Below are 12,500 nucleotides of genomic sequence, written 5' to 3'. Positions count from 1 at the left end.
AGTCTAATTAATGGCTGAACTGAACCCAGTCTAATTAATGGCTGAACTGAACCCAGTCTTATTAATGGCTGAACTGAACCCAGTCTAATTAATGGCTGAACTGAACCCAGTCTAATTAATTAATGGCTGAACTGAACCCAGTCTAATTAATGGTTGAACTGAACCCAGTCTAATTAATTAATGGCTGAACTGAACCCAGTCTAATTAATGGCTGAACTGAACCCAGTCTAATTAATGGCTGAACTGAACCCAGTCTAATTAATGGCTGAACTGAACCCAGTCTAATTAATGGCTGAACTGAACCCAGTCTAATTAATGGCTGAACTGAACCCAGTCTAATTAATGGCTGAACTGAACCCAGTCTAATTAATGGCTGAACTTAACCCAGTCTAATTAATGGCTGAACTGAACCCAGTCTAATTAATGGCTGAACTGAACCCAGTCTAATTAATGGCTGAACTGAACCCAGTCTAATTAATGGCTGAACTGAACCCAGTCTAATTAATGGCTGAACTGAACCCAGTCTAATTAATGGCTGAACTGAACCCAGTCTAATTAATGGCTGAACTGAACCCAGTCTAATTAATGGGTGAACTGAACCCAGTCTAATTAATGGCTGAACTGAACCCAGTCTAATTAATGGCTGAACTGAACCCAGTCTAATTAATGGCTGAACTGAACCCAGTCTAATTAATGGCTGAACTGAACCCAGTCTAATTAATGGCTGAACTGAACCCAGTCTAATTAATGGCTGAACTGAACCCAGTCTAATTAATGGCTGAACTGAACCCAGTCTAATTAATGGGTGAACTGAACCCAGTCTAATTAATGGCTGAACTGAACCCAGTCTTATTAATGGCAGAACTGAACCCAGTCTTATTAATGGCAGAACTGAACCCAGTCTAATTAATGGCTGAACTGAACCCAGTCTAATTAATGGCTGACCTGAACCCAGTCTAATTAATGGCTGAACTGAACCAAGTCTAATTAATGGTTGAACTGAACCCAGTCTAATTAATGGCTGAACTGAACCCAGTCTAATTAATGGCTGAACTGAACCTAGTCTAATTAATGGCTGAACTGAACCCAGTCTTATTAATGGCGGAACTGAACCCAGTCTAATTAATGGCTGAACTGAACCCAGTCTAATTAATGGCTGAACTGAACCCAGTCTAATTAATGGCTGAACTGAACCCAGTCTAATTAATGGCTGAACTGAACCCAGTCTAATTAATGGCTGAACTGAACCCAGTCTAATTAATGGCTGAACTGAACCCAGCCTTATGAATGGCTGAACTGAAGCCAGTCTTATTAATGGCTGAACTGAACCCAGTCTAATTAATGGCTGAACTGAACCCAGTCTAATTAATGGCTGAACTGAACCCAGTCTAATTAATGGCTGAACTGAACCCAGTCTAATTAATGGCTGAACTGAACCCAGTCTAATTAATGGCTGAACTGAACCCAGTCTTATTAATGGCTGAACTGAACCCAGTCTAATTAATGGCTGAACTGAACCCAGTCTAATTAATGGCTGAACTGAACCCAGTCTAATTAATGGCTGAACTGAACCCAGTCTTATTAATGGCTGAACTGAACCCAGTCTTATTAATGGCTGAACTGAACCCAGTGTTATTAATGGCTGAACTGAACCCAGTCTAATTAATGGCTGAACTGACGACTGAAGTCAGCCTGCAGGCGCCCGGCCCGCCACAAGGAGTCGCAAGAGCGCAATGAGCCAAGTAAAGCCCAATTTTGCGCCGCACTATGGGACTATCGTGACACTATGGGACTATCGTGACACTATGGGACGATCGTCGGATCGAACCCGGGTCTGTAGTGACAGACTGCGCCACTGCGGGAGGCACCAAACCTTAATTCTTAACCAATAGGAATTGATGCCTGAAGTTAACCCTAGAGTTGTTTCTGTGAGCCTAAAACGACTTGCGCTCCTTCGGGAACTGTGTGCTTAAATACAGGACGTCGCCAGTAGGGGCAACGGTGAGCGCTATTACCATTAAGTAGGCTTGGGTTTTGCTACGGTGTTGTGGACGAGGTTGGTGGAATTCGTAAGTTCCAGCTCCGAGGGTCCTGTGTTCAATCCCAGTCGTTTTTGCAACATTCAACATTTGAAGTTGTAACTCTGAAAACATTTGTAATACTGCAGTGAGAGCTCGTTAACAACCAAAGCCTTGCACAAAGTAAATCACCTCACACACTGGAAATCTACAATGGATTCACCAAAGTCTACTGAGAATGAGTAAATGTCCAAACTGTAAATTAAAGCAAAATCAGAGCTTTCAAGAGTCAGTTGAGAATTCTACCGCGACCAGAGATTTCTGTTAGCCTGGCAATCTAACAGAGATTTCTTCCTCAGGGGTTTACATACTTGTCGAAATTACATGTTCAAAATTTCCTGCATTGGCCGGGAATCGAACCCGGGTCTCCCGCGTGGCAGGCGAGAATTCTACCACTGAACAACCAATGCCTTGCAAAACTCCGATAACCCCAAAGGCTGGAAATCGTATCATAAAGCTTTAATTCCAAGCATATTTTCTGCTTTGTGGGCTCAGTGACATTGTACACCCTAAAAAAATCTCTCTCTCTCCCCTCTCCCTCTTTCTCTCCCCCCTCTCTCTCCCTCCCTCTCTCTCTCCTCCCTCTCTATCCCCTCCCTCTCTCTCTCTCTCTCTCTCCCTCTCTCTCTCTCCTCCCTCTCTCTCTCCTCCCTCTCTCTCTCTCCCTCTTTCTCTCTCCTCCCTCTCTCTCTCCCCTCCCTCTCTCTCCCCCCTCCTTCTTTCTCTCCTTCCTCCCTCTCTCTCTCCCCCCTCCCTCTCTCCCCTCTCTTTCTCTCCCCCTCCCTCTCCTCCCTCTCTCTCCCCCCTCCCTCTCTTTGTATCTCTCTTGCTCTCTCTCCCTCCTCCCTCTCTCTCTCCTCCCTCTCTCTCTCTCCTCCCTCTCTCTCTCTCCTCCCTCTCTCTGTCTCTCTGTATCTCTCTTGCTCTCTCTCTCTCTCTCTCTCTCTCTCTCTCTCTCTCTCTCTCTCTCTCTCTCTCTGTCTCTCTCTCTCTCTCTCTCTCTCTCTCTCTCTCTCTCTCTCTCTCTCTCTCTCTCTCTCTCTCTCTCTCTCTCTCTCTCTCCTCCCTCTCTCTCTCTCCTCCCTCTCTCTCTCCCTCTCTCTCTCTCCTCCCTCTCTCTCCCCCCTCCCTCTCTCTCTCTCCCTCTCTCTCTCTCTCTCTCTCTCTCTCTCTCTCCTCCCTCTCTCTCTCTCCTCCCTCTCTCTCTCCCTCTCTCTCTCTCCTCCCTCTCTCTCCCCCCTCCCTCTCTCTCTCCTCCCTCTCTCTCCCCTCCCTCTGTCCCTCCAGATCTGAATGAATGTGGGCTAAAACCCAGACCATGTAAACATCGCTGTATGAACACAGAGGGCAGCTACAAGTGTTACTGTCTAAATGGATACATGCTGCAACCAGATGGAACCTGCAGGAGTGAGTCTCTCTAACACACACACACACACACACACACACACACACACACACACACACACACACACACACACACACACACACACACACACACACACACACACACACACACACACACACACACACACACACACACACACACACACACACACACACACACACACACACAATCTCGGTCTTACTTACTCTTTCCCATATAAATTAACAGCATTACATATTACATATTACATGTTACATGTTACATATTACATATTACATATTACATGTTACATGCAAAACTATAATCACCTTTAAAGCAGCAATCAGCAGTTTAAACAATAACAAAGTGTCTCACTGCCTCTGTTTTGGTAAACAGCTGACGGACGGGGCTGGAGAAATGTAACCTCACTCAAATCCATAGACAGAGAGCCCCGGACACACTGACCATCCATTTGATCAACATGATAGTTTTAACCATGTTTTGAAGACAGATAGTGTTCTTTTACATTAACTTTGTTTTCAAGAACGGGAATAAAACAAACGTATAGTTTGGGTTCTGATGGGGACAGTTGAACTAAAGGCATTTATAAATTATATTCTTCAAGAATCAATGGGTATATATCATTCATTTATAAGTACAAAAATGCATGTAGCAACTGCAGATTGACCCTTTATACAGTGTTACTTTCACCCTAAGAAAACCTCCACTCTATTTGACTGTCAGAGAGAGTTTTCAACTGTCTGAGCATGTTCCACAGGTTCCCTAGCAGGCAGTACCATGGTGGTTTCTGTCTGTACCCTGCTGTTGTGTTCTGGTGTTGAGTTATTCTGTACCCTGGGATACCCTGATGTTCTGTAGTGGTGTTATGAGTGATTCTGTACCCTGGGATACCCTGCTGTTCTGTACTGGTGTTATGAGTGATTCTGTACCCTGGGATACCCTGCTGTTCTGTACTGGTGGTATGAGTGATTCTGTACCCTGGGATACCCTGCTGTTCTGTACTGGTGTTATGAGTGATTCTGTACCCTGGGATACCCTGCTGTTCTGTACTGGTGTTATGAGTGATTCTGTACCCTGGGATACCCTGCTGTTCTGTACTGGTGTTATGAGTGATTCTGTACCCTGGGATACCCTGATGTTCTGTAGTGGTGTTATGAGTGATTCTGTACCCTGGGATACCCTGCTGTTCTGTTCTCTCCTATCATCCTTTCTCTTCCTCTACTTTCTCTTCCTCTGTATCCGCTGCTAAATCCACTTTCTATCACTCTACATTTCAATCTTTAGCCGCTAACCCTAGTTAACTATATCCTAGGAAACTCTAACCCTAGTAAACTCTAACCCAGTAAACTCTAACCCTAGTAAACTCTAATCCTAGGAAACTCTAACCCTAGTAAACTCTAACCCAGTAAACTCTAACCCTAGGAAACTCTAACCCTAGGAAACTCTAACCCAGTAAACTCTAATCCTAGGAAACTCTAACCCAGTAAACTCTAATCCTAGGAAACTCTAATCCTAGGAAACTCTAACCCAGTAAACTCTAACCCTAGTAAACTCTAATCCTAGGAAACTCTAACCCTAGGAAACTCTAACCCTAGGAAACTCTAACCCTAGTAAACTCTAACCCTAGGAAACTCTAACCCAGTCAACTCTAACCCTAGTAAACTCTAACCCAGTAAACTCTAACCCTAGTAAACTCTAATCCTAGGAAACTCTAACCCTAGGAAACTCTAATCCTAGGAAACTCTAACCTTAGTAAACTCTAACCCAGTAAACTCTAACCCAGTAAACTCTAACCCAGTAAACTCTAACCCTAGTAAACTCTAACCCAGTAAACTCTAACCCAGTAAACTCTAACCCAGTAAACTCTAACCCTAGTAAACTCTAACCCAGTAAACTCTAACCCAGTAAACTCTGACCCAGTAAACTCTAATCCTTGGAAACTCTAATCCTAGGAAACTCTAACCCAGTCAACTCTAACCCTAGTAAACTCTAATCCTAGGAAACTCTAATCCTAGGAAACTCTAACCCTAGGAAACTCTAATCCTAGTAAACTCTAATCCCGGGAAACTCGAACCCTAGTAAACTCTAACCCTAGGAAACTCAAACCCTAGGAATCTCTAATCCTAGGAAACTCTAACCCTAGAAACTCTAACCCTAGGAAACTCTAATCCTAGGAAACTCTAACCCTAGGAAACTCTAATCCTAGTAAACTCTAATCCTAGGAAACTCTAACCCTAGAAACTCTAACCCTAGGAAACTCTAATCCTAGGAAACTCTAACCCTAGGAATCTCTAATCCTAGGAAACTCTAACCCTAGAAACTCTAACCCTAGGAAACTCTAATCCTAGGAAACTCTAACCCTAGGAAACTCTAATCCTAGTAAACTCTAATCCTAGTAAACTCTAACCCAGTAAACTCTAACCCAGTAAAATCTAACCCTAGGAAACTCTAATCCTAGGAAACTCTAACCCTAGGAATCTCTAATCCTAGGAAACTCTAACCCTAGAAACTCTAACCCTAGGAAACTCTAATCCTAGGAAACTCTAACCCTAGGAAACTCTAACCCTAGGAAACTCTAATCCTAGTAAACTCTAACCCAGTAAACTCTAACCCAGTAAACTCTAACCCTAGGAAACTCTAATCCTAGGAAACTCAAACCCTAGGAATCTCTAATCCTTGGAAACTCTAACCCGAGTAAACTCTAACCTAGTAAACTCTAATCCTAGTAAACTCTAATCCTAGGAAACTCTAACCCTAGGAAACTCTAACCCTAGGAAACTCTAACCTAAGGAAACTATTTACCACCCCCTCCCTCCTTAATCCTCCACCCCCTCCCTCCTTCCTCTCTGCGGACGATTTTGTCAACAACTTTGAAAAAAAGGTTGAGGACATCCGCTCCTCATTCACTCAGCATATTGAGTCCACTGGTCTCACTCATTCACTCAGCCTATTGAGTCCACTGGCCTTACTCATTCACTCAGCCTATTGAGTCCACTGGCCTTACTCATTCACTCAGCCTATTGAGTCCACTGGTCTCACTCATTCACTCAGCATATTGAGTCCACTGGTCTCACTCATTCACTCAGCCTATTGAGTCCACTGGTCTCACTCATTCACTCAGCCTATTGAGTCCACTGGTCTCTCTCATTCACTCAGCCTATTGAGTCTACTGGTCCCACTCATTCACTCAGCCTATTGAGTCCACTGGCCTTACTCATTCACTCAGCCTATTGAGTCCACTGGCCTTACTCATTCACTCAGCCTATTGAGTCCACAGGTCCCACTCATTCACTCAGCCTATTGAGTCCACTGGCCTTACTCATTCACTCAGCCTATTGAGTCCACTGGCCTTACTCATTCACTCAGCCTATTGAGTCCACTGGCCTTACTCATTCACTCAGCCTATTGAGTCCACTGGCCTCACTCATTCACTCAGCCTATTGAGTCCACTGGCCTCACTCATTCACTCACGCTATTGAGTCCACAGGTCCCACTCATTCACTCAGCCTATTGAGTCCACTGGCCTCACTCATTCACTCAGCCTATTGAGTCCACTGGTCTCACTCACAGAGAACTACCCTACACCTTGCCCTCTTTCTCCCCTCTCTCTCCAGAACTACCCTACTCCTTGACCTCTGTCTCCCCTCTCTCTCCAGATGACATCCTGCGACTAGTGAGGTCTGGCCGCCCGACAACCTGCCCTCTCAACCCCATTCCCTCCTCCAGACCATCTCTGGAGACCTTCTCCCATTCCTCCCTCCTCCAGACCATCTCTGGAGACCTTCTCCCATTCCTCCCTCCTCCAGACCATCTCTGGAGACCTTCTCCCATTCCTCCCTTCCCTCATCCTCATCCCTGACCACTGACTACATCCCCTCTGAGTTCAACATAGCCTAAGTCACTCCCCTCTTCAAGAAACCAACACTCGACTCATCTGACGTCAAACTACCAACCTGTATCCCTTTTTTCTTTTCTTCTTTCTTTTCTTTCCAAAGCACTGGAGCGTTCTGTCTCTGATCAACTCTCTCGTTATCTCTCTCAGAACCATCTTCTGGATCCTAACCAGTGAGTCTTCAAGACGAGTCACTCAACAGAGACTGCTCTTCTCTGTGTCACGGAGGCTCTCCGTACTGCCAAAGCAGACTCTCTCTCCTCTGTTCTCATCCTCCTAGATCTATCCGCTGCCTTTGACACTGTGAACCATCAGAACCTCCTCTTCACCCTCTCAGGGCTCTCCTATCACTGCTATGAGGATGGACCTCTCCTCTTCTCTCTATAGACCAAGTCTCTCAGCTCTGTCATATCCTCACATGGTCTCTCCTATCACTGCTATGCGGATGACACTCAACTACTTTTCTCCTTCCCCCCTTCTGATACAAAGGTGGCGACATGCATCTCTGCGTGCCTGGAAGATATCTCAGCTTGGATGTCGGCCCACCACCTCAAGCTCAACCTTGACAAGACGGAGCTGCTCCCAGGGACCGGAAGACAACTCCACTGTGTCCCCCTCCCAGACTGCAAGGAACCTTGGCGTGACCCTGGCCAACACCCTGTCGTTCTCTGCAAACATCAAAGCAGTAACTCGCTCCTGCAGATTCGTGCTCTACAACATCCGTAGAGTTCTACCCTACCTCACACAGGAAGAGGAACATCCGTAGAGTTCTACCCTACCTCACACAGGAAGAGGAACATCCGTAGAGTACGATCCTACCTCACACAGGAAGAAGACCATCCGTAGAGTACGACCCTACCTCACACAGGAAGAGGAACATCCGTAGAGTACGACCCTACCTCACACAGGAAGAGGAACATCCGTAGAGTACGACCCTACCTCACACAGGAAATGGAACATCCGTAGAGTTCTACCCTACCTCACACATGAAGAGGAACATCCGTAGAGTACGACCCTACCTCACACAGGAAGTGGAACATCCGTAGAGTTCTAACCTACCTCACACATGAAGAGGAACATCCGTAGAGTACGACCCTACCTCACACAGGAAGTGGAACATCCGTAGAGTACGACCCTACCTCACACATGAAGAGGAACATCCGTAGAGTTCTACCCTACCTCACACAGTAAGAGGAACATCCGTAGAGTACGACCCTACCTTCACACAGGAAGAGGAACATCCGTAGAGTCCTACCTTCAGGCTATGGTTAAACCCTACACTCCAACCCATCCACTACCAGACCATGGTGTTTACCTACGGAGCAGGAACTGTCCCTCCCTACCTTCAGGCTATGGTTAAACCCTACACTCCAACCCATCCACTACCAGACCATGGTGTTTACCTACGGAGCAGGAACTGTCCCTCCCTACCTTCAGGCTATGGTTAAACCCTACACTCCAACCCATCCACTACCAGACCATGGTGCTTACCTACGGAGCAGGACCTGTCCCTCCCTACCTTCAGGCTAGGGTTAAACCCTACACTCCAACCCATCCACTACCAGACCATGGTGTTTACCTACGGAGCAGGAACTGTCCCTCCCTACCTTCAGGCTATGGTTAAACCCTACACTCCAACCCATCCACTACAAGACCATGGTGTTTACCTACGGAGCAGGAACTGTCCCTCCCTACCTTCAGGCTATGGTTAAACCCTACACTCCAACCCATCCACTACCAGACCATGGTGTTTACCTACGGAGCAGGAACTGTCCCTCCCTACCTTCAGGCTATGGTTAAACCCTACACTCCAACCCATCCACTACCAGACCATGATGTTTACCTACGGAGCAGGAACTGTCCCTCCCTACCTTCAGGCTAGGGTTAAACCCTACACTCCAACCCATCCACTACCAGACCATGGTGCTTACCTACAGAGCAGGAACTGTCCCTCCCTACCTTCAGGCTAGGGTTAAACCCTACACTCCAACCCATCCACTACCAGACCATGGTGCTTACCTACAGAGCAGGAACTGTCCCTCCCTACCTTCAGGCTATGGTTAAACCCTACACTCCAACCCATCCACTACCAGACCATGGTGTTTACCTACAGAACAGCACGAGGAACTGTCCCTCCCTACCTTCAGGCTATGGTTAAACCCTACACTCCAACCCGAGCACTCCGTTCTTCCACCTCTGGTCTCTTCTCTCTCCTAGGGGAGAGCAACTCCCGCTCAGCCAAGTCCAAGCTCTTCTCTGTCCTGCCACCTCAATGGTTGAACCGTTGTTCTTTAGTGATGTTATGAGTGTTTCTGTACCCTGGGATAACTGTTTCCCTGTATTTCCTGTATACTTCCTACTTCCTGTTTAGATGCCCGTACCTGTGCCAGGGCCAACTGTCAGTACGGCTGTGAGGTTACCAAAGGGGTGGTGCAATGCCAGTGTCCGTCTCCAGGGTTACGGCTGGGGCCAGACAGACGCACCTGTGTGGGTGAGTATTATGGTCTGGTCTGATTACACATCAATAACATTATAATTTTGCTATTGTTCTCCCAATTGGCTACAAATTCCAGTCTGCAATCCTATTGGATGACAGCACCAGTCTACCCACCAATCAGTGGAGTGAATTACAGTAATCTTCACCAGCTCTGACAAATGACTCATTGTCTCTCTCTGGCGCCCTATTCACTATATAGTGAACTACTGTATAGGGCCCACAGGGTTAGGAGTACTGTATAGAGCCCACATGGTTAGGAGTACTGTATAGAGACCACAGGGTTAGGAGTACTGTATAGAGCCCACAGGGTTAGGAGTACTGTATAGAGCCCACAGGGTTAGGAGTACTGTATAGAGCCCACAGGGTTAGGAGTACTGTATAGAGCCCACAGGGTTAGGAGTACTGTATAGAGCACACAGGGTTAGGAGTACTGTATAGAGCCCACAGGGTTTGGAGTACTGTATAGAGCCCACAGGGTTAGGAGTACTGTATAGAGCCCACAGGGTTTGGAGTACTGTATAGAGCCCACAGGGTTAGGAGTACTGTATAGAGCCCACAGGGTTAGGAGTACTGTATAGAGCCCACAGGGTTTGGAGTACTGTATAGAGCCCACAGGGTTAGGAGTACTGTATAGAGCCCACAGGGTTAGGAGTACTGTATAGGGCCCACAGGGTTAGGAGTACTGTATAGAGCCCACAGGGTTAGGAGTACTGTATAGAGCCCTCAGGGTTAGGAGTACTGTATAGAGCCCACAGGGTTAGGAGTACTGTATAGAGCCCACAGGGTTAGGAGTACTGTATAGAGCCCTCAGGGTTAGGAGTATTGTATAGAGCCCTCAGGGTTAGGAGTACTGTATAGAGCCCACAGGGTTAGGAGTACTGTATAGAGCCCTCAGGGTTAGGAGTATTGTATAGAGCCCTCAGGGTTAGGAGTACTGTATAGAGCCCTCAGGGTTAGGAGTACTGTATAGAGCCCACAGGGTTAGGAGTACTGTATAGAGCCCACAGGGTTAGGAGTACTGTATAGAGCCCACAGGGTTAGGAGTACTGTATAGAGACCACAGGGTTAGGAGTACTGTATAGAGCCCACAGGGTTTGGAGTACTGTATAGATCCCACAGGGTTAGGAGTACTGTATAGAACCCACAGGGTTAGGAGTACCGTATAGAGCCCACAGGGTTAGGAGTACTGTATAGAGCCCACAGGGCTAGGAGTACTGTATAGAGCCCACAGGGTTAGGAGTACCGTATAGAGCCCACAGGGTTAGGAGTACTGTATAGAGCCCACAGGGTTAGGAGTACTGTATAGGGCCCACAGGGTTAGGAGTACTGTATAGAGCCCACAGGGTTAGGAGTACTGTATAGAGCCCACAGGGTAAGAGTACTGTATAGAGCCCACAGGGTTAGGAGTACTGTATAGATCCCACAGGGTTAGGAGTACTGTATAGAGCCCACAGGGTTAGGAGTATTGTATAGAGCCCACAGGGTTAGGAGTACTGTATAGAGCCCACAGGGTTAGGAGTATTGTATAGAGCCCACAGTGTTAGGAGTACTGTATAGAGCCCACAGGGTTAGGAGTACTGTATAGAGCCCACAGGGTTAGGGGTACTGTATAGAGCCCTCAGGGTTAGGAGTACTGTATAGAGCCCACAGGGTTAGGAGTACTGTATAGAGCCCACAGGGTTAGGAGTACTGTATAGAGCCCACAGGGTTAGGAGTACTGTATAGAGCCCTCAGGGTTTGGAGATTACGAAATAGGAACAGACCGGCGTTGATTCTGATAATAGAAGAGTAGCTAGCTTGTCTAACTATTTTAGCTTGCAAGCAATTACTATGCAGTGTCATTACTCTTCGAAGTCATTACTCTTCATAGTCATTACTCTTCATAGTCATTACTCTTCATAGTCATTACTCTTTGTAGTCATTACTATGCAGTGTCATTACTCTTCATAGTCATTACTCTTCATAGTCATTACTCTTCATAGTCATTACTCTTCATAGTCATTACTCTTCATAGTCATTACTCTTTGTAGTCATTACTCTTCATAGTCATTACTCTTTGTAGTCATTACTCTTCATAGTCATTACTCTTTGTAGGCATTACTATGCAGTGTCATTACTCTTCGAAGTCATTACTCTTCATAGTCATTACTCTTTGTAGTCATTACTATGCAGTGTCATTACCCTTCATAGTCATTACTCTTCGTAGTCTTTACTCTTCGATGTCTTTACTTTTCATAGTCATTACTCTTCATAGTCATTACTCTTCGTAGTCTTTACTCTTCGATGTCTTTACTTTTCATAGTCATTACTCTTCATAGTCATTACTCTTCGTAGTCATTACGCTTCATAGTCATTACGCTTCATAGTCATTACTCTTCATGGTCATTACTCTTCATAGTCATTACTCTTCATAGTCATTACTCTTCGATGTCTTTACTCTTCATCGTCATTACTCTTCGATGTCTTCCTCTGCTGTCTTAGACGTTGACGAGTGTGTGGGGGGTCGAGGGGTGTGTCCCCGGAACAGGAAGTGTCAGAACACCTTCGGCAGCTATGTGTGTAAATGTTACCATGGTTACAAACTCACCTACATCAACGGCAGATACCACTGTATAGGTAAGAATCACACACACACACACACACACACAC

At 46.1% G+C, this 12,500-nt stretch overlaps 1 protein-coding gene and 1 non-coding gene across 2 annotated transcripts in view; one reads left to right on the top strand and one right to left on the bottom strand.

Annotated features, from left to right (window-relative positions):
* Positions 1 to 12,500, top strand: part of LOC139534772 (epidermal growth factor-like protein 6) — a 16,086-nt gene that overhangs the window by 3,074 nt on the left and 512 nt on the right. Inside the window, exons 2-4 of the mRNA XM_071334203.1 lie at positions 3,366 to 3,485; positions 9,726 to 9,845; positions 12,333 to 12,467. Coding sequence (XP_071190304.1) covers positions 3,413 to 3,485; positions 9,726 to 9,845; positions 12,333 to 12,467 — 328 coding nt within the window. The 5' untranslated portion in view covers positions 3,366 to 3,412. The remainder of the gene's footprint in view (positions 1 to 3,365; positions 3,486 to 9,725; positions 9,846 to 12,332; positions 12,468 to 12,500) is intronic.
* On the bottom strand, positions 2,418 to 2,488 carry trnag-gcc (transfer RNA glycine (anticodon GCC)). Its single transcript has one exon. It is a non-coding gene; the product is annotated as a tRNA-Gly (tRNA).

Source organism: Salvelinus alpinus, chromosome 11, assembly GCF_045679555.1.
Source record: "Salvelinus alpinus chromosome 11, SLU_Salpinus.1, whole genome shotgun sequence".
Classification (NCBI taxonomy): Eukaryota; Metazoa; Chordata; class Actinopteri; order Salmoniformes; family Salmonidae; genus Salvelinus; species Salvelinus alpinus.
The sequence above is the reverse complement of the archived record's forward strand: the minus strand, read 5'-3'. Positions and strand labels throughout refer to the sequence as shown.